Source organism: Macaca thibetana, chromosome X, assembly GCF_024542745.1.
Source record: "Macaca thibetana thibetana isolate TM-01 chromosome X, ASM2454274v1, whole genome shotgun sequence".
In the NCBI taxonomy this organism is placed as follows: Eukaryota; Metazoa; Chordata; class Mammalia; order Primates; family Cercopithecidae; genus Macaca; species Macaca thibetana.
The window spans coordinates 72015167-72043002 of record NC_065598.1 but is presented as its reverse complement, the minus strand read 5'-3'; the positions used below and the strand labels follow the sequence as shown (position 1 = coordinate 72043002).

General features: G+C 40.8%; 1 protein-coding gene across 1 annotated transcript; it reads left to right on the top strand.

Moving 5' to 3' along the window:
* Positions 1–8177: 8177 nt before the first annotated feature.
* On the top strand, positions 8178–10494 carry MAGEE2 (MAGE family member E2). The gene has a single exon (XM_050776361.1). It carries the CDS (start codon positions 8818–8820, stop codon positions 10387–10389), a length of 1572 nt encoding a protein of 523 aa, XP_050632318.1. The 5' UTR covers positions 8178–8817; the 3' UTR covers positions 10390–10494.
* The last annotated feature ends 17342 nt before the right edge of the window (positions 10495–27836 follow it).

The window sequence follows — 27836 nt, the reverse complement described above, 5'->3', positions numbered from 1 at the left end:
TGCTGTGCAGAAACTCTTTAGTTTAATTAGATCTCATTTGTTAATTTTTGCTTTTATTGCATTTGCTTTGGGCATCATCATCATAAAATGTTTGTCAGTTTCTATGTCTCGAATGCTATTGTCTAGGTTTTCTTTCAGAGTTTTTATAGTTTTGGGTTCTACAGTTAAGTGTTTAATCCATTTTGAGCTGAATTTTGTACATAGTGTAGGAAGGGGTCCACTTTCAATCTTCTGCATATGGTTAGTCGGTTATCCCAGCACAGTTTATTGAATGCGGAGTTGATTCACCCTTGCTTGTTTTTATCAGCTTTGTCAAAGATCAGATGGTGGTGTACCACATTTTCTTTGTCCATTCTTCTGTTGATGGACACTTAGATTGTTTCCAAATCTTGGCCATTGTAAACTGTGCTTCAGTAAACATGAGAGTACAGATATCTCTTCATATACTAATTTTCTTTCTTTTCAGTATATATCTTGGAGTGTGATTGCTGGATTTCATGTTGCCTCCATTTTTATTTTTTTTTTTTTGAGGAACTTCTAAATTGTTCTCCATAGTGCTTGTACTAATCCACATGCCCACCACCAGTGTATGAGAGTGTTTTTTTTTTTTCTAAATATTATAACCAGCATTTGTTTTCCTGTCTTTTGGATAAGAGCCATTTCAGTTGGGGTGAGATAATATCTCACTGAAATTTTCATTTTCATTTTTCTGATTATCAGTGATATTGAGCACATTTTCACATACATGTTAGACATTTGTATGTCCTATTTCAAGAAATGTCTATTCAGATATTTTGCCAATTTCATAATTGGAATATTAGATATTTTTCCAATCGAGTTGTCTGAGCTCTTCATACGTTCTGGTTATTAATCCCATATTAGATGGGTAGTTTGAAAACATATTCTCAGATTGTGTGAATTGTTTCTTGACTTTGTTTATTATTTCCTTCATTATGCAGCTCTTTGACTTGATGTGATTCAATTTTTCTGTTTTGGTTGTGTTTGCTTGTGCTTGTGCATATTACTCAGGATTTCTTGTCCAGTCTAATATACTGGAGAATTTCTCCAATGTTTACTTTAAGAATTTTACAGCTGGTGGTCTTAGATTTTGGTCTTTAATTGATTTTGGTGTGATTTTTGTATATGGTGAGAGACACAGGTCTAGTTTTATTCTTCTGGATATGGATATCCAGTTTTCCCAGCACCATTTATTGAAAAGACTATTCTTTCCCCAATGTATGTTCTTGGCACCTTTGTCAAAAATGAGTTCACTGTGGGGGCAGGGCTAAGATGGCTGACTAGAAACAACTCCAGCCAGAGGCTCAGGGACAGAACCCAGATCTCCCTGAACCTAAGCACATAGGGGGAGGAGTGGCCGTGGTCTCTGCAAACCAGCAGACTTAGCCTTTCCTCCTGGTAGTTCTGAGGAAACTGGGCAGCCCAGATGAGTGGGTTTCCCCTTAGTGAGGCACAAACCCTACTAAGAAACAGTCGAAGTGCTTTGTTAAATGCCACCCAAAAAGGTGAGACCTCCAACAGGGGTTTTCAGACAGAAGCAATTCTACTGGCATCAGGTTGGTGCCCCTTGAGGACAGAGATCCCAGAAGAAGGGGCAGGTACCCAATTTTGTTGTTCTCCACACTCCTTTAGTGACATCTCCAGGTGCAAGAGCAAACCAGGTGAATAGGGCCTGAAGTGAACCCCCAGCGACCCACAGCAGCCCCACAGAAGAGGAACCTGACAACTGAAAGAAAAACAAACAAACAGAAAGCAACAACAACAGCATCAACAACAAGAAGTCCCCACAAAAACCTCACCCAAGGGTCAGCAGCCTCACAGATGAAAAGTAGACAAACTAATGAAGATGAGAGAGAATCAGTGGAAAAAAAAAAAACACTGAAAACACACCAAAAACAGACTGCCTCTCATTCTTCAAATGATTGCAGTGTCACTCCAGCAAGGGCACAGAACTGGATGGAGGATGAGATGGATGAATTGACAGAAGTAGTCTTCAGAACATGGGTAATAAAAAACTCCACTGAGTAATGGAGCATGTTCTAGTCCAATGCAAAGAAGCTAAGAACCTTGATAAAAGGTTAGGGCAGCTGATAACTAGAATAACCAGTTTAGAAAGAAACATAAATGATCTGATGGAGCTGAAAAACATAGTATGAGAACTTTGTGAAGCATACACAGGTATCAACAGCCAAAGAAACCAAGCAGAAGAAACAATATCAGAGTTTGAAGACCACCTTCCTGAAATAAGACATGCAGACAAGATTAGGGAATAAAAGAATAAAAAGGAATGAACATAGCCTCCAAGAAATATGGGACTTCATAAAAAGACTGAACCTATGATTGAGTGGAGTACCTAAAGGAGACAGGGACAATGCAAACAAGCTGGAAAACACACTTCAGAATATTATCCAGCAGAATTTCCCCAGCCTAGCAAGACAGGCCAACATGCACATTCAGGAAATACAGAGAACGCCACTAAGATAATCCACGAGAAGATAAACCCTAAGACACAAAATCATGAGATTCTCCAAAGGTGAAATAAAGGAAAAAATATTAAGGACAGCCAGAGAGAAAGGCCAGATCATCTACAAAAAGAAGCCCATCAGACTAACAGCTCACCTCTCAGCAGAAACTCTAAAAGACAGAAGAGATTGAGGGCCAATATGAAACATTCTTAAAGAAAATAATTTTGAACCCAGTATTTCATATCCAGCCAAACTAAGCTTCATAAGCAAAGGAGAAATACAACGTTTTATAGACAAGCAAAAGCTGAGGGATTTTGTTACCAACAGACCTGCCTTGAAAGAGCTCCTGAGAAAAGCAATAAATATGAAAGAAAAAAGGCACCAACAACTGAAAAACTACACCAAAAAATAAAGACCAATTACACTATGAAGAAACTGCATCAACTAATGTACAAAATAACCAGATAGCATAATGAAAACAGAATCAAATTCACACATAACAATAATAACCATAAAGGTAAATGTGCTAAATGCCCCATTTAAAAGACAGACTGGAAAACTGGATAAAGAGTCAAGACCCATCAGTGTGCTGTATTCAGGAGACCCATCTCACATGCAAAGACATACATAGGTTGAAAATAAATGGATGGAGGAATATTTACCAAGCATCTGGAAAGCAAAAAGAAGAAAAAGCAAGGGTTGCAATCCTAGTCTCTGACAAAACAGACTTTAACCAACAAAGATAAAAAGATTAAAAAAAGACAAAAAAGAGCATTACATAATGGTAAAGGGAACACAACAAGAAGAGCTAACTATTCTAAATGTATATGCACCCAATACAGGAGCACCCAGATTCATAAAACAAGTTCTTAGAGACCTACAAAGAGACGTAGACTCTGATACAATAATAGATGGAGACTTTAATACCCCACTGTCAATATTAGACAGATCAATGAGACAGAAGATTAACAAGGATATTGAAAACGTGAACTCAGCTTTGAATCAAGTGGACCTAATAGATATCTACAGAACTTGCCACCCCAAATCAACAGATTATACATTCTTCTCAGTGCCACATGGCACTAATTCTAAAATCAACACATAGTTGGAAGTAAAACACTCCTCAGCAAATGCAAAAAAAAAAAAAAAAAAAAAAAAAAAAAAAAAAAAAAAATGAAATAATAACAAACAGTCTCTCAGATCACAATGCAATCAAATTAGAACTCAGCATTTAAAAACTCATGCAAAACCACACAATTACATGGAAATTGAAAAACCTGCTCCTGAATAACTCCTGGTTAAATAATGAAATTGAGGCAGAAATAAGGAAGTTCTTTGAAACCAATGAGAACTAAGAGACAATGTTAACAGAATCTCTGGGACACAGCTAAAGCAGTGTTAAGAGGGAAATTTATAGCACTAAATACCCACATCAGAAATCTAGAAAGTCTCAAATCAACACCCTAACATCACAATTAAATGAGCTAGAGATGCAAGAGCAAACTAATCCAAAAGCTAGCAGAAGACAAGAAATAACTAAGTTTGAAACAGAGTTAAAGGAGATAGAGACATGAAAAACCTTCCAAAAAAATCAATGAATCCAGGAGCTGTTTTTTTGAAAAAAAAAAAAAATAACAAAATAGATAGATTGATAGCTAGACTAATAAAGAAGAAAAAATACAAGAATCAAGTAGACACAATAAAAAATAGTGAAAGGGATATCACCACTGACCCCACAGAAATACAAACTACTATCAGAGAATACTATAAACAACTCTACACAAATAAACTAGAAAATCTAGAAGAAATGGATAAATTCCTAGACACAGACACCTTCCCAACACTAAACCAGAAAGAAGTCAAATCCCTGAATAGACCAATAACAACTTCTAAAATTGAGGCAGTAATTAATAGCCTACCAACTAAAAAAAGCCCAAGGCAAGACAGATTCACAGCTGAATTTTACCAAAGGTACAAAGAGGAGCTGGTGCCATTCTTTCTGAAACTATTCCAAACAATTGAAAAGGAGGGACTTCTCCTTGACTCAATTTATAAAGCTAGCATTATCCTGATACCAAAAACCATGCAGAGACACAAAAACAACAAAAAACTTCAGGCCAATATTCCTAAAAACCACCGATGTGAAAATCTTCAAAAAAATACTGGCAAACTGAATCCAGCAGCAGACAAAAAAACTTATCCACCATGATCAAGTCAGCTTCATCCCTGGGATGGATGGCTGGTTCAACATATGCAAATCAGTGAACATAAGTCATCACAGGAACAGAACCAAAGACAAAAACCACATGATTATCTCAATAGATGCAGAAAAGGCCTTTGATAAAATCCAACATCCTTCATGTTAAAAACTTAATAAACTAGGTTTTGATGGAACATATCTCAAAATAATAAGAACTGTTTATGACAAACCTACAGCAATATCATATCGAATGGGCAAAAGCTGGAAGCATTTCCTTTCAAATCCAGTAGAGGACAAGGATGCTCTCTCTCACTAATCCTATACAAGATAGTATTGGAAGTTCTGGCCAGGGAGCAGGCAAGAGAAAGAAATAAAGTATATTTAAATAGGAAGTAAAATTGTCTCTGTTTGCAGATGACATGATTCTATATTTAGAAAACTCCACTGTCTCAGCTCAAAAATTCCTTAAGCTGATAAGGAACTTCCGCAAAGTCTCAGCATACAAAATCAATGTGCAAAAATCACAAGCATTCCTTTACACCAACAATAGACAAGCAAAGAGCCAAATCATAAATAAACGCCCAATCACAATCGCTATAAAGAGAATAAAATACCTAGAAATACCACTAACAAGGAATGTGAAAGACCTCTTTAGGGAGAACTACAAACCATTGCTCAAGGAAATAAGACAGGACATAAACAAATGGAAAAACATCCTATCGTCATGGATAGAAAGAATCAATATCATGAAAATGGCCATACTGCCTAAAGCAATTTATAGATTCAGTGCTATTCCCATCAAACTACCATTGACATACTTCACAGAATTAGAAAAAAACTACTTTAAATTTTATATGAAATCAAAGAAGACCCCATACAGCCAAGACAACACTAAGCAAAACCAACAAAGCTGGAGGCATCATGCTGCCGAACTTCAAACTATACTACAAGGCTATGGTAACAAAAATAGCATGGTACAGGTACCAAGACAGACATATAGACCAATGGAACAGAACAGAGACCACATATGTAACACCATACATCTACAACCATCTAATCTTTGACAAAGATGAAAAAAAACAAGCAATGGGGAAATTATCTCCTATTCAATAAATGGTGCTGGGATAACTGGCTAGACCTATGCAGAAAACTGAAACTGAACCCCTTCCTTACACCTTATACAAAAATTAACTGAAGATGGATTAAAGACTTAAATGTAAAACCCAAAACCACAAAAACCCTAGAAAAAACCTAGACAATACCATTCAGGACACAGGCATGGGCAAAGACTTCATGACAAAATTGCCAAAAGCAATTGCAACAAAAGCCAAAATTGACAAATGGGATCTAATTGAACTGCACAGGGCTCTGCACAGGAAAAGCAACTATCATCAGAGTAAACACGCAACCTACAGAATGGGAGAAAATTTTTGCAATCTACCCATCTGACAAACGTCTAATATCCAGAATTTACAAGGAACTTAAACAAATTTACAAGAATAAAACAAGCAACCCCATCAAAAAGTGGGCAAAGGATATGAACAGACACTTCTCAAAAGAAGACATTTATGTGGCCAAAATGAATATGAACAGACACTTCTCAAAAGAAGACATTTATGCGGCCAAAATGAATATGAACAGACACTTCTCAAAAGAAGACATTTATGTGACCAAAACATATATAAAAAAAGCTCAACATCACTGATCATTAAAAAAATGCAAGTCAATAAGACAATACCACAAGGAGATACCATATCTCACCACTCAAAATGATGATTATTAAAAACTCAAGAAACAATAGATGCTGGTGAGGCTGTGGAGAAATAGGAACACTTTTACACTGTTGGTGGGAATGTAAATTAGTTCAACCATTATGGAAGACAGTTTGGTGATTTCTTAAGGATCTACAAACAGAAATACCATTTGATCCAGCAATCCCATTACTGGGTATATACCGAAAGGAATATAAATCTTTCCAGTATAAATACACATGCACATGTATGTTTATTGCAGCACTATTTAGAATAACAAAGTCATGGAACCAACCCAAATGCCCATCAATGATAGACTGGATAAAGATAATGTGGTATGTATACACCATAAAATACTACACAGCCATAAAAAGGAATGAGATCATGTCTTTTGCAGGGACATGGATGAAGCTGAAAGCCATCATCTTCAGCAAACTAACACAGGGGCAGAAAACCAAACACTGCATGATCTCATTCATAAGTGGGAGTTAAACAATGAGAACATGTACATTCATTTGTGAAAACATTGATCTCTTTAGCCTAGTTTGACTAAATTCGTGGCCCTGAGCTACCTACTTCAGTACTGAAGAAAGCATCTGGGATGTAGACAATTTCAGAGGTGAGTAACCCCCACATATGAAGACAGTGGCCTCTGAAAGAATTCCAGGGCATAAGATTACTGAATGTAATATTCTGTGGAATGTAACAGTATTCATTACCATCAAGAATTTAAGGAAGAATTTCAGTTGTAACTGCAGATGGCAACCCTATATAAATCTTTTATCTTTCCAATGCCCCACTGAAAAATGCAACCATCATAGTCTTCAACTTGGTGACTGAAGTCTAGGATTACAGCTATATTTTAGCCCAATTATTTTAGTAGAGCTCTCAGAAAATAAAGCAGCTGACTCACCTCTTCCTGGATAAAGTGTTTGGATTATGCCTCCCCAAATACACATGTGTGCTGGCATGCATACACATACATAAACCCTCTGAATAAATAGCTTCTATTCTGATGCGGCCATTCCTGCCCTGTGGGGCCACAACAAACTTTGACATACTAAGTGAAGAATAGAAAATCCAGTCCTTACTGTCTAGCAACCTTCATCCTCATCTCCCACCCATTCTAGTGCACTCTGGCTCTAGTCACCCTGGAGAGTGGCTGTTACACAAACTTGTAACTACACTCCTCTAGGCCTTTCCTGTTGCTGTTACTTCGGGTTAGAATACTACTAAAACCCTTCCCATGTATTCATCACTTAGAGTTCAACTTCTTCTTGAGGCTTTATTGGAAACTGTCCACAATTTAACATACCCCAGACTAAGCTGTAATTAATTACTTACTTCTGCGTTTGTATCACATGTTAATTGACCCTCCACCAGAGCATCTATTTTATGAGTCATGTTTAATAAATAAGGTTAAAGATCAGATGGTGTGAGAGAAAGTAATATGCTTGAGACTGACAGACCTGAGTGGTCTCTTTCTTTTATTGCTGCTTGACTTTGGACAGGTACATTTACCTCAATGAACCAGTTTCCTCATCTGTAAAATAAGGATCATTAAGAGTAGCTACCTAATAGCTAGCATTATATGAATTAGTACGAGGAAAGTGAAAGCACCAGAAACAGTGCCTGCACAGTCAGTGCTCCATAAGTGCTATCTCTCATTATTATTACCATTGTTTGAACCTATCTCAGAATGTAAGCACCACACAAAAAGGGAAAAATCACTATGTTTGTACTCTCATATACAGCACTGTGCCTGGCATGAGGCATGGGGTCAGTAAATATCTGTTGAGTGAATGGATGCTTTAACGAGTCTGTAAAATAATTCTCATCGTTAGCGTCCTCCTCCTCCTCCTCCCTTCCTCCACCTTCTGCTCCACCTCTTCCTCTCTGAATCCTCTACCACCTGATAGCATGGTGCTTTATGCCCCACAGAAAAACTTCAAGTGGAGGGAGCATCACTGAACGCTCCTCATCCCTTGACCCTTTTGCTGTATCTGTTACTCCCTTTCTTGAATTCTCTTCTCTAACAAGTTCAAGTTCAGCAGCAACCACTTCAACCAGCCTAGCCTGCCCTTCAGAGGTGAGGGGGAGGGAATGAGAGGCAAGGCAAGGAAGACAGGGAATGGGGCGTGGCCACTACGATGCAAAGCCTGACTGCGCCTGCGTAGGCTGCGGCAAAATAACGTTCTGAGGCTTGCAGTCGTTGCTGGCCAGCGCTTGTGTAGAAAGATCGCTCTTCACACCAGATATCACTTTTGATCCTTCCAGCTCCAGGGTCTCGGGCTTCAGCTTTGTGCCGAGGCACCAACACTGCTACGGTCCTCTCTCCGACTGATCGCTGATCTCACCCTTCCCCCTCCTGTCTCCTGGAAACATGTCTCTGGTAAGCCAGAATGCACGCCGCTGTAACGCAGAGATCACTGCAGATTACAGCGACGGCAGAGGTGAAATACAAGCTACTAATGCCTCCGGGCCCCCCACCCCCATGCTAGTCGTTGATGTCCCCCAGTGCCCTCAGGCACCAATCAACTCTCAGTGTGTCAACACTTCCCAGGCCGTTCAGGACACGAATGACCTGGAAGTCCTGATCGACGAGCAGTCCAGACGTTTGGGGGCGCTCAGGGTCCACGACCCTCTAGAAGACAGGTCGATTGCTTTGGTGAATTTCATGAGAATGAAAAGCCAGAAGGAGGGGTCTATTCAGCAGTCCGAGATGCTGGAGTTTCTCAGAGAGTACTCAGATCAGTTCCCTGAGATCCTCAGACGAGCCTCAGCTCACCTGGACCGCGTCTTTGGGTTGAACCTGAGAGTTATTGATCCACAGGCTGACACATACAATTTAGTCAGCAAACGGGGTTCCCAGATCACCGATAGGATAGTGGAGTCCTTGGACATGCCAAAAGCAAGTCTCCTGGCCCTAGTCCTAGGTCACATCCTCTTGAATGGGAACCGAGCAAGAGAGGCATCCATTTGGGACCTGCTGCTAAAAGTTGATATGTGGGATAAGCCTCAGAGGATCAATAACCTCTTTGGGAACACAAGGAACCTCCTCACCACTGACTTTGTGCGCATGCGATTCTTGGAGTACTGGCCGGTGTATGGCACTAATCCCCTTGAATTTGAGTTCTTGTGGGGCTCTAGAGCCCATAGTGAAATCACAAAGATGGAAGCCCTGAAGTTTGTGTCAGATGCCCATGATGAAGAACCCCAGAGCTGGCCAGAAGAATATAACAAGGCCCTGGAAGCTGACAAAACCAAAGAAAGAAGCCTGACTGCTGGCTTAGAGTTCTGGTCGGAGGACACGATGAATGATAAGGCAAATGATTTGGTCCAGTTGGCTATTAGTGTCTCTGAGGAGTTGCTGCCTATACATCAGGATGAGCTATTGGCTCACACTGGCAAAGAATTTGAGGATGTGTTCCCAAATATCCTCAATAGAGCTACTCTAATTCTTGATATGTTCTATGGGTTGTCTCTGATTGAGGTTGATACCAGTGAGCACATCTACCTCCTTGTCCAGCAACCAGAATCAGAGGAAGAGCAAGTGATGCTAGAGAGCCTGGGGAGACCCACTCAAGAATATGTAATGCCAATCCTAGGTTTGATATTCTTGATGGGCAACCGTGTCAAAGAGGCCAATGTCTGGAACTTGCTTCGAAGATTTAGTGTGGATGTAGGGAGAAAGCATGCCATCACCTGTAAGCTTATGAGACAGCGCTATCTGGAATGCAGGCCACTGTCCTACTCTAACCCAGTTGAATATGAGCTTCTATGGGGTCCTCGAGCTCACCATGAAACCACCAAAATGAAAGTCTTGGAGTACATGGCCAGGCTCTACAGAAAGCGACCACAGGACTGGCCAGAACAATATAGGGAGGCTGTGGAAGATGAGGAGGCCAGAGCCAAATCTGAGGCAACTACCATGTTCTTCCTTGGTCCCATGTGAAGTCTAGGGAATATGTATCACTTCAGCTGAGTGGCATCCATTAAAGATGCCTTGGTAAAATTGGCACTGGGGCTCTAAATTAGAATCCAGGGAGGGATTGGGTGGGAAGTACACATTGTGCTTACTGTCTGTGTTCCAATTCTAGTAGTATTTCCTTCCTTTTAATATACCCTTGAATTAGGTTAATGATCAATATTTATAAATGGAATTTTTCATTTGCCATCCCTGTCTTGTTTCAGTATAAAAGTTCAGATATCTCTGTAAAATGTATTGATAATATTTACATCTTTGAAATAATCAGTAAAATGGTCTGGTACAGGAGTTAAATAACAATAACACACACACACACAAACACAAAACCACTGATCTGTGATTGCTTTCCCTTTGTGTCTACTGTCGTATACATATATACAACTATATATATAATATATATAACTATATATAATATATATAACTATATATATAGTTATATACATATATACAACTCTCTCCATATATATATACATATAACTGTCATTTACCTGTATTTACAATAAAAGCATAATGAATTAGACACCATGCTTATGCATTCATTTATTCTATAAGCATTTATTAAGCACCTGCCATGCTCTGAGAACAGTGCTGTGTGCTGGGAATATAAGAGTGAAGAAGACCCAGCTGGGCTCCAGGGCTTAAGGGGGAGGGCTCATGGAAGTAAACCAGCAATTATATTATGCTATGGAAAGTTGCATAATAGGCATAAGCTCAGAGTTCTATGAGAGTCCACAGGAATAATTCCTGATTTTAAGTGCTGGGAAGGATAGTGGGAAGGTGATGGCATCTAAGAAAGTCTGGGGAAGGTGCAGAGGTGTCAAGCCTGGATGAGTGGGAAATTAGTCAGGAATAGTGGTGGGGAGGATGAAGTGGTATGGAGGGCTGGGGACAAGATGTGCTTAAGTGACATCTATTGTAAGATCTGAGGTTGGGGAGAGGAAGTGAAGGACTGCTAGTGAAGACAGAGGCAGTGTGTAAAGCACCTATGAAGAATTTGAAATAGCTCAGAAAGACAATGACTTTAAGGGAGGAGTAGGAGAAATAAGTCTGTGGCAGAGGTAACAAGGGCCCGTATCCTCAGAGTGACTCTTGAGAGCCAACAATGGCCTTGCACCTTTAGTCAGACTGAACAATATACCTGGAGGAACTCTGCAGGGGATCCTCTGCCAATGCAGTTTATTTCAGCACCCAAGCTGTTGAGTGTTCGCATTTAGGCTCTCTTCGTTCTGATCCCCCTTACCGCTTCTAACCTGGCTCATAGCTCCCCATAAGCGTTCCCTAGAGAGTCGGCAGGTACCAATTTCTGAGAGGGAGCCCTGGTAGAAGGATGAGTGTCATATGGAAAATCACTTATTACAGAGTGGGGGCTGCTGCCTACCGGTAGCGTAGGATCTATGTCTTCATTTCCTTGCACACGCCAGCTTTCTGCCTTTTTCATCCATCTGATCACCGGTGGCTACTCCCATCTGCTACCTCCTATCAGATGGGAGGGAGTTGGAAGACATTCCTCACATTTTCATCAGCCTCAGGAAGAGAACGACACAATCGTCTCGCTGGAGGAGTGGCAGGGAGAAGGAAGATATGTCCTTTTGTATCCAAAGTCTGGCCGGCTGAGATGCAGAAGCCTAATTAGAGCTGTCGGCTTGGGGATGCCACTGCGCAGGCGCACTCCGCGGTTGCTAGGGAATACAGCCCAGTCTCAGTGATCTTCCCATCAGTAGCATTCCAAAGTCTGAATGCTAAGGGCAGGGCTTCTAGCAACGAGAAAATGAGTAATTGGAGAGTCCGATCTGAAAGGGTTCTTGAAAATGGGGTGGGGTGGGGTTGTCAGGCAGGAGAGTATCCAACTCAAAATCTGGGACCTTGGAGCAGAGTCTTGCTTGTGTGCTAAACAGCAATTCTCTCATTTTTTTTTTTTTTTTTTTGTGACGGAGTCTCACTCTGTCACCCAGGCTGGAGTGCAGTGGCCGGATCTCAGCTCACTGCAAGCTCCGCCTCCCGGGTTCACGCCATTCTCCTGCCTCAGCCTCCCGAGTAGCTGGGACTACAGGCGCCCGCCACCTCGCCCGGCTAGTTTTTTGTATTTTTTAGTAGAGACGGGGAATTCTCTCATTCTTAACCTGTACATGCTTGTGAGACGGGAGAGGGGATGGAAGCAAGCACGTTAAGTTGCCAAGATTTTTTTACTCTGACTTTTTGGATTGGTGCAATTTCTGGGTTCACAAACATGTCAGCTCTTCTGGGGGGCTCCAGTAAAGAGAGACAGAAATCTGCCACGGGGAACGTGTAGCATCTGGACAACAATGATCAATGTAATGCTGCAAATTGTTTTAATACTAAATATGCGCCAGGCACTGTGCTGGGTTCTTCATGTTCTTAGATCTAATCTTTCCACCATTTCTCTAAGAAGCATTTTAATAGTCCCACTTAGCACTAAGGGAAACTGAGGCTTAAGTAATATGTCCAAGGTCACACAGCCAGTCAATGAGAGCTGGGCTTGGAGTCCAAGGAGCCCCACTCCAGGCCTGCCCAATGTTCCCCCTCAAATTTTCTGACTTTCGGGATATACAAAGAAAGGCTGCATGGTCAGAGTGGAGAGGCAAGATGATAGCACTCAGGAGAATGAAAGTGAAGCTGAAATTTCTCCAGGCTCTTCCTTGTTCCACCACTGGGGCTCCATGAGAGCTGTCTTGGTATAGAATATGCATTTCTGTCCAATCTCCTTACTCTGCCCTATGAGTCTTCTCCAGCTGAACCTCTTCAAGCCTCCAGCCTTATCTGCTTATCTCATTCAGAGAGTGTCAAATATCATCTTTTCTGGAGCTCCAGAAGTGTTAAGTAATTTTTTTTGGAATCCTGAACAAACAATGACCTGAAAGAACTTCTGACCTGCCCAGGGTTGCTCAGAGTGCAAGAACAGAAGTGGGAAATAGTCCTGTGTCACAGAGACCACATGCAGTTTCCCAGAAGTGACAAGAGTGAGACTTGCAGGGCACATGCCTATGGTGTAGGAAAAGGTATAGTCTCTCTGTGGCCACAGCCATTCCTTTGAAGACCAAGAGAGATTTGAGTACTCCCATCCTTCAGGCACCAATTTAGAATTAACACCCACTAAGAAATACTTAGGGGTAGAAGTGAGTGTCTGGTAAACAAGACTTACAGAGGATGCTGTACAAATTACTACAATATAAGTCAGTCGCTATTAAGCCTTTAGAACACCAGACAAAATATCTTTCTTATCTTTGTGAACTCATTTGGAAGATGGAAAGGCCTGAGTTCATTTGCAGACTTTGGGCCATCAACATCCAACAAGTATTGAAGTTTTGGCCACATTGGCTTGCAGAATAGGTATTGGTTAGAGATGGATTCATCATCCTGTATATATTCCATCCAGAGTCCTCTTTAACCTATGATTTGGATCATAGTTTTGATCCTTCTTAGAGAGATAAGATGGAGAATATAATCACTTTCAGTGATTTGGATCCTTCTTAGAGAGATAAGATGGAGAATATAATCACTTTCAGTGATTTGGATCCTTCTTAGAGAGATAAGATGGAGAATATAATCACTTTCAGTTCCTGAGTCCCAGGAGTACCCTCTTTCAGGGATGAGTGGTTAGAAAAGCCTTGCCTGCACTTTCTCTCCATCCGCTTCTGTATACACACACAAGCCATCCAGAAATAAACATACAATCCAAGGAAAACCTGAGCTAGATTTCAAGGAAATTCCCCCTGCTCCAAGGATTGCTGCCCCTAAATCCTCCAATACTGACAATATAGACCAACTCATAAGTGTCTTTCATGTTCAGACAAGACCCCCACAGTCTCCTTCTTTCTTCCTAGAGGGGATCTCCAGACAGTAAGATTTCTCACTGAACAAGGTTTGTTTTCCATCTCAGTGAGTGCTCAACAATATCTTTAGGAATTCTCTGCAGGCAGGATTTGAAGCTAGTTGCCAAAAAAAAAAATAGTTGCGAAAAAGTGTACCCTGAAATATTAATACCCTTGCTCTCTAGACACCATAGTAATAAACAAGCACTTGATAAGGATGGGACAATATATTTGGAATGGTTAAGAACTCGAGATCTGGACGGTACTTTTTCTGTCACTTACTAGCTGTGTGAACTTGGTAAAGTTACTCACATCTTTCTAAGCGACTTAATGCTGTTTTCAATAAATTGATAGAAAATCCCAGTCACACATCTACCATTTGATGATGTCGGAACTGTGACCCAAACCAGTTGTACCTTAGTCTAGTGATATTTCCATGCCATACAACTGCTTTTAAAACTACTACTTGTCAACACCTGGGTAGCTGAAGTCAAACAACTCCTGGGTTGTTAGAATCACTAGTCTTTGTTTTCTTTAGAAAATACTTCAGGCAAATGTTAACCCCAGGTGGTTATGAATTAGTGAGGTTTAGGTGCATCAAGAATATATTATTTGTAGACTCCAATACACAAGATATTTTTATGGACGCTTATGGGTGGTCTATTTAAGCAGACCTCAGTGTCCTACAGGAAACCACCTGCTTAGTTGCCACTCAGGGCATCAGTCAGTGAGGATGATTTCCTTTCTAAAGGGGAAGAGTTAGGGAGGGAGTTGGGAGCTGAGGCCTAAGGTCCAAGCAGCTTCTCTCAAACTGCTCTTCTCTTGAGAGCATCTTCTTTGGCATGGGCTAGACAGGATAAAGTTTCTGTCCTCTAAGTGTTCACTTCTTTTGTAATATAGAAGGGAAGGAGGATAGAGAAAGGGAAGACACAAGAATAGCCACTGTTTCTAAAGTTGACCTCTCTACTGAAGACTTGACCTGCTTAGGTCACAGTTCAGACAAATTTATTTTCCTGTAGAGTCTGCAGGAAAATGGTGCCCTGGCGAAGGACCAAGCCTGGATTGCCTCCTTCTGCAAGATAAAGAGGGCTGCTGTCCTGGAAGAAGGTATTTATCATTCCAGCTGGTAAAGGAGATCACCCTGAGATCCAGCTGTGGGGGCCAGGTGTGGAGAGCTGGTTGCACACAAGATTGCTCCCCTTTCTCTGGAATGTTGGGGGGTGGGGGTTGCAAAAGGCCTAGGAGGGAGGGACTAAGAAAAATAATCTTTGGCAGGTTGTTAACATCAACCATTTATATAATGTTTCCTCACATAAATAGAGCCATGGACATCCTTATAGTTTCTAACAGGGGAGAACTGCAGAACTCCTAGAACTAACACTTTTGTCCAAACCCCTGTAGTAGTAAGAGATCTAACTAAACTCTTGCATGTTTCTCACAGCCTAAGGCTGGGTTCCTATAATTGACCCCAAACCCCACTAAAATGACTGCCTGAGAAAGTTCAATGCTGCCAGGAAAATACACTGTTTGTTCTTGCCCAAATCTGATGATAAGACCCTGAACTCCCTTTTTTAGAGCACATAGTAAAAAGGGCTTATTACGGTGAATATGTATCTCTTACAATTCAGAAGTGACTCTCCCAAGGACCTGAGAGCCATTCCTTTGAAATGTAATCAAGAAAGATAGGAACTCTGTCTTCCAGTCTCTGTGGAAGGACAAATCCTAACTTTGATAACTGCCGACTAACAAACACAGCTGGCCTAAACACAGTGCATTCACACTGACCAATCTTTTGTAATTTTCACTTCTCTGACTCTACTCAGCCCCCAACATCACTCTCCCTTTAAAACGCCCAAACCACCTTTGCAAAAATTGGAATAGAGCTCAGCTTTTTTCAGCATTGTTAGTAGTTACTGAGTAAGATCTGTTTTCACTACTTTAAGTATCTTTGACACAGGGAGGATGAATAGTAGCCAGACATGTGCTAAATGAAGAGAATTCACTCTCCAGCTCTGAGAAGGAACAAACTAGCTAGTCCCTGAGGTGAGTGATAAAGCCAATACCTCTTTTCTAGATAGCCTTTGTTGCCTACTCCACCCACAAGGAACCATACCCAGCTCAGCTCAGCCCTCAGGGAGTTCCACTTGAGGCTGTCCTGCTCCCTGGAACCCCTATACACTGGAGAAGCCCAGAGATGTCCGGCCTATCTGAAGACCACTAACCCAGTTCTATTTAATAAGCAATTTTGAAACGCTTGTTATATGCTGGCCTTATTGTATTAGACACTGGGGTACAGGGATGAATTAGATGTGACCCCTGTCTAATCTGTGTTCTAACTCAATACTCAGACTTGAGTCTGTCAAAATATATGAGCAATCTATTAATGGTTTTATTTCAATGCATACCTGTTTCATTTATAAATTTTCCAGTTGTTTCTTTTTTAAAATGTACCTTTTTGTTAAAGAAGATTCCTGTTCCTGTCTTACAAATTACAGTCCCTTTTTCATCTCTTTCAATATTTAAATCAGATTTATCTTAAAGTTATTTTTACATTGATCTACTATTGCGCATTTCATTAATTGTGAATTCTGCCATTTGTTGATTCTGATTATTATCTAACACTTCAAACTATAAAACTACTACAAGAATAGGAACAGCTCCAGTCTCCAACTCCCAGCGCGAGCGACAGAAGACCGGTGATTTCTGCATTTTCAACTGAGGTACTGGGTTCATCTCACTGGGGAGTGCCGGACGATCGGTGCTGGTCAGCTGCTGCAGCCCGACCAGCGAGAGCTGAAGCAGGGCGAGGCATTGCCTCACCTGGGAAGCGCAAGGGGGAAGGGAGTCCCTTTTCCCAGCCAGGGGAACTGAGACACACACCACCTGGAAAATCGGGTAACTCCCACCCCAATACTGCGCCTTAAGCAAACAGGCACACCAGGAGATCATATCCCACTCCTGGCCGGGAGGGTCCCACACCCACGGAGCCTCCCTCATTGCTAGCACAGCAGTCTGTGATCTACCGGCAAGGCAGCAACGAGCCTGGGGGAGGGGCGCCCGCCATTGCTGAGGCTTAAGTAGGTAAACAAAGCTGCTGGGAAGCTCGAACTGGGCGGAGCTCACAGCAGCTCAAGGAAACCTGCCTGTCTCTGTAGACTCCACCTCTGGGGACAGGGCACAGTAAACTATAACAAACGCAGCAGAAAACTCTGCAGACGCAAACGACTCTGTCTGACAGCTTTGAAGAGAGCAGTGGATCTCCCAACACGGAGGTTGAGATCTGAGAAGGGACAGACTCCCTGCTCAAGTGGGTCCCTGACCCCTGAGCAGCCTAACTGGGAGACATCCCCCACTAGGGGCAGTCTGACATCCCACAGCTCACAGGGTGGAGTACACCCCTGAGAGGAAGCTTCCAAAGCAAGAATCAGACAGGTACACTCGCTGTTCAGAAATATTCTATCTTCTGCAGCCTCTGCTGCTGACACCCAGGCAAACAGGGTCTGGAGTGGACCTCAAGCAATCTCCAACAGACCTACAGCTGAGGGTCCTGACTGTTAGAAGGAAAACTATCAAACAGGAAGGACACCTACACCAAAACCCCATCAGTACATCACCATCATCAAAGACCAGAGGCAGATAAAACCACAAAGATGGGGAAAAAGCAGGGCAGAAAAGCTGGAAATTCAAAAAACAAGAGCACATCTCCCCGGCAAAGGAGCGCAGCTCATCGCCAGCAACGGATCAAAGCTGGACGGAGAATGACTTTGATGAGATGAGAGAAGAAGGCTTCAGTCCATCAAATTTCTCAGAGCTAAAGGAGGAATTACGTACCCAGCGCAAAGAAACTAAAAATCTTGAAAAAAAAGTGGAAGAATTGATGGCTAGAGTAATTAATGCAGAGAAGGTCATAAACGAAATGAAAGAGATGAAAACCATGACACGAGAAATACGTGACAAATGCACAAGCTTCAGTAACCGACTCGATCAACTGGAAGAAAGAGTATCAGCGATTGAGGATCAAATCAATGAAATGAAGTGAGAAGAGAAACCAAAAGAACAAAGAAGAAAAAGAAATGAACAAAGCCTGCAAGAAGTATGGGATTATGTAAAAAGCCCAAATCTACGTCTGATTGGGGTGCCTGAAAGTGAGGGGGAAAATGGAACCAAGTTGGAAAACACTCTTCAGGATATCATCCAGGAGAACTTCCCCAACCTAGTAGGGCAGGCCAACATTCAAATCCAGGAAATACAGAGAACGCCACAAAGATACTCCTCGAGAAGAGCAACTCCAAGACACATAATTGCCAGATTCACCAAAGTTGAAATGAAGGAAAAAATCTTAAGGGCAGCCAGAGAGAAAGGTCGGGTTACCCACAAAGGGAAGCCCATCAGACTAACAGCAGATCTCTCAGCAGAAACTCTCCAAGCCAGAAGAGAGTGGGGGCCAATATTCAACATTCTTAAAGAAAAGAATTTTAAACCCAGAATTTCATATCCAGCCAAACTAAGTTTCATAAGTGAAGGAGAAATAAAATCCTTTACAGATAAGCAAATGCTTAGAGATTTTGTCACCACTAGGCCTGCCTTACAAGAGACCCTGAAGGAAGCACTAAACATGGAAAGGAACAACCGGTACCAGCCATTGCAAAAACATGCCAAAATGTAAAGACCATCGAGGCAAGGAAGAAACTGCATCAACTAACGAGCAAAATAACCAGTTAATATCATAATGGCAGGATCAAGTTCACACATAACAATCTTAACCTTAAATGTAAATGGACTAAATGCTCCAATTAAAAGACACAGACTGGCAAACTGGATAAAGAGTCAAGACCCATCAGTCTGCTGTATTCAGGAGACCCATCTCACACGCAGAGACATACATAGGCTCAAAATAAAGGGATGGAGGAAGATTTACCAAGCAAATGGAGAACAAAAAAAAGCGGGGGTTGCAATACTAGTCTCTGATAAAACAGACTTTAAACCATCAAAGATCAAAAGAGACAAAGAAGGCCATTACATAATGGTAAAGGGATCAATTCAACAGGAAGAGCTAACTATCCTAAATATATATGCACCCAATAGAGGAGCACCCAGATTCATAAAGCAAGTCCTTAGAGACTTACAAAGAGACTTAGACTCCCATACAATAATAATGTGAGACTTCAACACTCCACTGTCAACATTAGACAGATCAACGAGACAGAAAGTTAACAAGGATATCCAGGAATTGAACTCATCTCTGCAGCAAGCAGACCTAATAGACATCTATAGAACTCTCCACCCCAAATCAACAGAATATACATTCTTCTCAGCACCACATCGTACTTACTCCAAAATCGACCACGTAATTGGAAGTAAAGCACTCCTCAGCAAATGTACAAGAACAGGAATTATAACAAACTGTCTCTCAGACCACAGTGCAATCAAACTAGAACTCAGGACTAAGAAACTCAATCAAAACTGCTCAACTACATGGAAACTGAACAACCTGCTCCTAAATGACTACTGGGTACATAACGAAATGAAGGCAGAAATAAAGATGTTCTTTGAAACCAATGAGAACAAAGATACAACATACCAGAATCTCTGGGACACATTTAAAGCAGTGTGTAGAGGGAAATTTATAGCACTAAATGCCCACAAGAGAAAGCAGGAAAGATCTAAAATTGACACTCTAACATCGCAATTAAAAGAACTAGAGAAGCAAGAGCAAACACATTTAAAAGCTAGCAGAAGGCAAGAAATAACTAAGATCAGAGCAGAACTGAAGGAGATAGAAACACAAAAAACCCTCCAAAAAATCAATGAATCCAGGAGTTGGTTTTTTGAAAAGATAAACAAAATTGACAGACCACTAGCAAGACTAATAAAGAAGAAGGGAGAGAAGAATCAAATCGACGCAATTAAAAATGATAAAGGGGATATCACCACCGACCCCACAGAAATACAAACTACCATCAGAGAATACTAGAAACACCTCTATGCAAATAAACTGGAAAATCTAGAAGAAATGGATAATTTCCTGGACACTTACACTCTTCCAAGACTAAACCAGGAAGAAGTTGAATCCCTGAATAGACCAATAGCAGGCTCTGAAATTGAGGCAATAATTAATAGCCTACCAACCAAAAAAAGTCCAGGACCAGATGGATTCACAACTGAATTCTACCAGAGGTACAAGGAGGAGTTGGTACCATTCCTTCTGAAACTATTCCAATCAATAGAAAAAGAGGGAATCCTCCCTAACTCATTTGATGAGGCCAACATCATCCTGATACCAAAGCCTGGCAGAGACACAACAAAAAAAGAGAATTTTAGACCAATATCCCTGATGAACATCGATGCAAAAATCCTCAATAAAGTACTGGCAAACCGGATTCAGCAACACATCAAAAAGCTTATCCACCATGATCAAGTGGGCTTCATCCCTGGGATGCAAGGCTGGTTCAACATTCGCAAATCAATAAACATAATCCAGCATATAAACAGAACCAAAGACAAGAACCACATGATTATCTCAATAGATGCAGAAAAGGCTTTTGACAAAATTCAACAGCCCTTCATGCTAAAAACGCTCAATAAATTCGGTATTGATGGAACGTACCTCAAAATAATAAGAGCTATCTATGACAAACCCACAGCTAATATCATACTGAATGGGCAAAAACTGGAAAAATTTCCTTTGAAAACTGGCACAAGACAGGGATGCCCTCTCTCACCACTCCTATTCAACATAGTGTTGGAAGTTCTGGCTAGGGCAGTTAGGCAAGAGAAAGAAACAAAGGGTATTCAGTTAGGAAAAGAAGAAGTCAAATTGTCCCTGTTTGCAGATGACATGATTGTATATTTAGAAAACTCCATTGTCTCTGCCCAAAATCTCCTTAAGCTGATAAGCAACTTCAGCAAAGTCTCAGGATACAAAATTAATGTGCAAAAATCACAAGCATTCTTATACACCAGTAACAGACAAACAGAGAGCCAAATCAGGAATGAACTTCCATTCACAATTGCTTCAAAGAGAATAAAATACCTAGGAATCCAACTTACAAGGGATGTAAAGGACGTCTTCAAGGAGAACTACAAACCACTGCTCAGTGAAATCAAAGAGGACACAAACAAATGGAAGAACATACCATGCTCATGGATAGGAAGAATCAATATCGTGAAAATGGCCATACTGCCCAAGGTAATTTATAGATTCAATGCCATCCCCATCTAGCTACCAACGAGTTTCTTCACAGAATTGGAAAAAACTGCTTTAAAGTTCATATGGAACCAAAAAAGAGCCCGCATCTCCAAGACAATCCTAAGTCAAAAGAACAAAGCTGGAGGCATCACGCTACCTGACTTCAAACTATACTACAAGGCTACAGTAACCAAAACAGCATGGTACTGGTACCAAAACAGAGATATAGACCAATGGAACAGAACAGAGTCCTCAGAAATAATACCACACATCTACAGCCATCTGATCTTTGACAAACCTGAGAGAAACAAGAAATGGGGAAAGGATTCCCTATTTAATAAATGGTGCTGGGAAAATTGGCTAGCCATAAGTAGAAAGCTGAAACTGGATCCTTTCCTTACTCCTTATACAAAAATTAATTCAAGATGGATTAGAGACTTAAATGTTAGACCTAATACCATAAAAACCCTAGAGGAAAACCTAGGTAGTACCATCCAGGACATAGGCATGGGCAAAGACATCATGTCTAAAACACCAAAAGCAACAGCAGCAAAAGCCAAAATTGACAAATGGGATCTCATTAAACTAAAGAGCTTCTGCACAGCAAAAGAAACTACCATCAGAGTGAACAGGCAACCTACAGAATGGGAGAACATTTTTGCAATCTACTCATCTGACAAAGGGCTAATATCCAGAACCTACAAAGAACTCAAACAAATTGACAAGAAAAAAACAAACAACCCCATCAAAAAGTGGGCAAAGGATATGAACAGACATTTCTCAAAAGAAGACATTCATACAGCCAACAGACACATGAAAAAATGCTCATCATCACTGGCCATCAGAGAAATGCAAATCAAAACCACAATGAGATACCATCTCACACCAGTTAGAATGGCGATCATTAAAAAGTCAGGAAACAACAGGTGCTGGAGAGGATGTGGAGAAATAGGAACACTTTTACACTGTTGGTGGGATTGTAAACTAGTTCAACCATTATGGAAAACAGTATGGCGATTCCTCAAGGATCTAGAACTAGATGTACCATATGACCCAGCCATCCCATTTCTGGGTATATACCCAAAGGATTATAAATTATGCTGCTATAAAGACACATGCACACGTATGTTTATTGCGGCACTATTCACAATAGCAAAGTCTTGGAATCAACCCAAATGTCCATCAGTGACAGATCGGATTAAGAAAATGTGGCACATATACACCATGGAATACTATGCAGTGATAAAAAAGGATGAGTTTGTGTCCTTTGTAGGGACATGGATGCAGCTGGAAACCATCATTCTTAGCAAACTATCACAAGAACAGAAAACCAAACACCGCATGTTCTCACTCATAGGTGGGAACTGAACAATGAGATCACTTGGACTCAGGAAGGGGAACATCACACACCGGGGCCTATCATGGGGAGGGGGGAGGGGGGAGGGGGAAGGATTGCATTGGGAGTTATACCTGATGTAAATGACGAGTTGATGGGTGCAGTACACCAACAAGGCACAAGTATACATATGTAACAAACCTGCACGTTATGCACATGTACCCTACAACTTAAAGTATAATAATAATAAATAAATTAAAAAAAAAAAAACTACTACAAGAAAATATCACAGAAATTCTCCAAGACACTGGACTAGGCAAAGATTCGAGTAGTACCTCACAAGCACCGACAACCAAAGCAAAAATGAGATAATATCTTGTTAAAAGGCTTCCAAAAGTTAGAGGCAAGGTGGCTCACTCAATGCAGCCAAGAGAAATATCTGCCACCAAGAGACTAGGACATTGGGAAGACTGGCACACTCCAAGCAGAACTTTGGAGGGAAGACAATGAGAACTGATGGAGGGAAGATGCAGATGCTGGGCTATAGAGAAAGGAAGCTGGGAACCCTTCGAGGGACTTCCATGCACTGGGAGTTTTTCCTGGCCACCAACCACTCCCAGGGAAAAGGTAAGTTGAGCAGGTGAAGAGCAACCCACCCACGCCATGGATGTCTGGAATTCTGGCAGCAGGAGACCCCATAATCTGCATGGACACTTGTACTGGCAGGCAGAGCTGCTTAGAGAAGTGGTAGAGGCAGAAGACCAGCCAGTGTGGAACCCAAAGGATTTGGTGTGAGTATCTTCAGCGGAGTACAGCCAGGGATGTCTATCCCCCAAGGTTCACCTTTACTCCCCTAGGAGACTTTAGCCTTAGGGAAACTGTTGGATCTGAACAGAGCAAGATGATCTTGCCTGTGAGTCAGGACTGGTCCAACCTGAGGAAACTCCTGTTTGCTGGGGCCTCAGGCTGGCTGCACATGCTTGCAGTGCAGCCTTGGGTGCCCAGCTGGAGTGCCTCCTGGAGACACACATCACAGCTCCTGCACTGACAGACCATGCCTGACCTTTGCAGAGCTTCAGCAGAGCAGCTCCTACTGGTACACACAAGTCCACCCACACATTCCCCCCACTACAGCCTCCTCTGTGCCCCTTTGATAGCACAAATTTGCCCACGGCTATCCCTGACATTGCTTTGTCAGTGCATGTGCATGCTGGTTGACCTCAACTCCCTTCCCTGCCAGCATGCATTTATGTGTGCACCCCACTATGCCACTACTCTGGATGTGAGCACACCCTGCCCACTCCTGCTGCACTGCCATTGCTTGCATGAATGTGTGCATAGAGACCAGCAGCCCTGGCCTCCACCCTGTGTTGCCACTGCTGCTTGTGTGAATGCGTGCATGGAGGGCACTAGCTTCCTATCTGCCAGTGTCATGCTTCCACACCAACACTGCCACCAACATGAATGCATGAATGGACATCAGCAGCCCCATCCCTCCTACATACTGTGCCACCACCACTGCTACTATAAATGCCCACATGGAAGCTGGCAACCCTGTGCCTGCCAGACCCCTTATCCAGCCAATGCTGTGATTCCACCACTGCTGGCATGTGGGAATTAGCATAGATTCCACTGCCACCACCAAATGAAGTGTTTGATTGGCACCACCCATTGGAGTGTTGTAACCAGCAGCCTTGGAATACATCAACCCCTCTAGTACAGCAGGTTCCTAATATCAAGAAGCCAAAGAACAAAGGTGGGGACCTAATACCAGCCCCCCAGGGTTAGTACATGAGGCCCAGGAGTCCTGAGGTGAGCCTTGGCCTCCTAAAATCTTCCAGAAACAAAGTCTGTTGACTGAATCTACCACAGCCAAACCCCTAAGGACATCAAAGAAGACAAAAAAATCTACCCAATGCTTTCCAAAGAAACAGGAACATCAATTACTGAAGAAACATCAGCCCACAAAAATGAGAAAAAAAGCAGATCAAGAAGTCTGGCAACTAAGAAAGCCACAGTGTCTTCTTCCCTTCAAAACACTGCACTAGTTCCCCAGCAATGGTTCTTAACCAGGCTGAAATGGCAGAAATGACAGAAATAGAATTCAGAATAGGGATAGGAATGGAGATCCTTGAAATTCAGGATAAAGTCAAAACCCAATCCAAGGCTTCTAAAGAATACAATAAAATGGTAAAAGAGATGAAAGGCAATATGGCCACTTTTAGAAATAATCAAAGTGATATGATAAAACTTAAAAACTAACTTCAAAAATTTCACAATGCAATCACAGTATTAACAGCAGAATTGACCAAGATGAGGAAAGAACCTCAAGGCTCAAAGGCTGGCTCTCTGAAAACAAAATAAAGAAAAAACAATAAAGAAGTATAAACAAGCCTCCATGAAATATGGGATTACCTAAAGACACCAAAACTATGACCTATTGGTATCCCTGAAAGAAAGAAAGAAAAAGCTTGCACTTCCCCTTTGCCCATTGGATTCTGCTCAACAATATTCACATTTGGTCAAAATTAGTACAAAGTTCAGCCAGAAGCTTCTTTCACCCTGTGGCCCTTCCTTAATTTCAGTGGCTGTACCCCCAAGGAATCCTGTGAGATAAAGACAAGGATGAATTCCACAAGCTCAAGCTGGAAACCAGGAGTGCCTACAGGGCTCTTTCCACTACTTCTTCTACTTTTATATTTTGCTAAGCTTCCTAAATCCGTTTCAGCTCTAGGTAAGGTAAAATCTTTCTCCCAAGATTTATCACTTCTTTGGTTAAGTTAATTTCTAGGTATTTTATTTGTGGCTATTTTAAATAAGATTGCCTTTTCGATTTCTTTTTCAGATTGTTCACTGCTGGCATATAGAAATGCTACTGATTTTTGTATGTTGATTTTGTATCCTGCAATTTTGTTTACTAGTTCTAATAGATTTGGTGGAATCTTTACACTTTTCCAAATATAAGATTATATCAACTGCAAACAAACATACTTTGTCTTCTTCCTTTCCAATATAAATGCCCTTTACTTCTTTTTCTTGCCTGCTCTAGCTAGGACTTCCAGTACCATGTTGAATAACAATGATGAAAGTGAGCATCATTGTCATGTCCTAGATCTTAGAAAAAAATAGCTGGCAGGTTTTCCCTACTCAGTATGATACTAGCTGTGTGTCTGTGACATATGTCTTTTATTGTGTTGAGGTATGTTCTCTCTGTACCCAGTTTTTCAGGTTTTTTTTTTTTTTTATCATAAAGGATGTTCAATTTTATCAAATTTTTTCAGCATCAATTGAAATTTCATTCTGTTGACATGATATATCACAGTGATTGATTTGCATATGGTAAGCCATCCTTATATCCCTTGGATAAATCCAAAAGGGTTATGATGAATAATTAATATGTCATTAAATTTGGTTTGCTAGTATGTAATTGAGAATCTTTGTGTCAATGTTCATCAAGAATACTAGCCTGTGGTTTTCTTTTTTTGATGTGTCTTTGTCTGGTTTTGGTATCAGGGTAATACTGTCCTTGTACTGTGAATTTGGAAGTATTCATCCCCCTATTTTTCAGAATAGTTTGAATAGGATTGGTATTAGTTCTTCTTTAAATGTCAAATTTCAGCAGCGAAGCTATCAGGTCCGGGACTTTTCTTTGCTGAGAGACACTGATTATGGCTTTGATCTCATTACTTGTTGTTGCTCTGATCATGTTTTGGATTTCTTCTAGGTTCAATCTTGGTAGGTTGTATTATCTAAAAATTTATCCACTTCTAGGTTTTCCAATTTATTGGCATACAGTTGCTCATAGTAGCCTCTAATGATCCTTTGAATTTCTGCAGTATCAGTTGTGATGTCCCCTTTTTCATTTCTCATATTATTCATTTGGGTTTTCTCTCCTTTTTTTAGGGTAAAGGTTTGAGAATTTTTTTATGTTTTCAAAAGACAAACTTTTCATTTTGTTGATCTTTTGTATTATTTTATTTGTTTCCATTTTATTTATCTCTGTTCTGATCTTTATTATTTCCTTTCTTCTACGAATTTTGAATTTGCTGTGCTCTTGCTTTTCTAGTTCTTTAAGATGGATCGTTTGGTTGCTTATTTGAAGTTTTTCTTATTTTCTGATGTAGGCACTTATAGCTACAATCTTCGCTCTTAATACTGCATGTGTGGTATCCCATAGGTTTTGTTATGTTGTATTTGCATTATCATTTGTTTCAGTAATTTTTGATTTCCTTTTTAATTTCTTTATTGATCCACTGGTCATTCAGAAACACATTTTTTAAATTTCCATGTATTTGCATAGTTTCCAAATTTCTCTAGTTATTGATTTCTAGTTTTGTTTCATCTCTGAAGTCAGAGATGATACTTGATATAAAATTTAATTTTAATTTTTTAACACTTGTTTTTTAGCCTAACATACGATTTATCCTTGAAAATAATCCATGTGCTGAGGAGAAGAATGTGCATCTGCAGCCATTTGATAAAATGTTCTGTAAACATCTATTTGGTCCATTTGATCTATAGTGCAGATTAAGCCTGATGTTTCCCTGTGGATTTTCTGTCTAGATTATTTGTCCAATGATGAAAGAGGAAGTTAAAGTCTCCTGTTCTTATTATATTGTAGTCAATCTCTGCATTTAGCTCTAATAATGTTTGCTTTATATAGCTTGATTCTCCAGTGTTGAGTGCATATATATTTACAATATCCTTTTGCTGGCTCAACCCCTTTAACATTATGTAATGACATTCTTTATCTCTTTTTACAGTTTTTGTCTTGAAATCTATTTTGTGTGATATATGTATAGCTACTCCTGTTCTTTTTTGGTTTCCAATGGTATGGAATATCTTTTTTTCATCCTTTATATTCACTCTATGGGTGTCTTTATAGGTGAAGTTTGTTTCTTGTAGGCAACAGATTCTTAGGTCTCTCTTTTTTTTAATCCATGCACCTACTCTTTGCCTTTTGATTGAAGTGCTCAGTACATTTACATTGAATGTTATTATTGATAAGTGAGGTCTTACTCCTGCAATTTTGATTTTTTTTTTCTGGTTGTTTTGTGAT

Coding starts and splice junctions, on each gene's coding strand:
- MAGEE2 (XM_050776361.1), top strand. CDS start 8,818: ATGTCTCTGGTAAGCCAGAATGCACGCCGCTGTAACGCAGAGATCACT.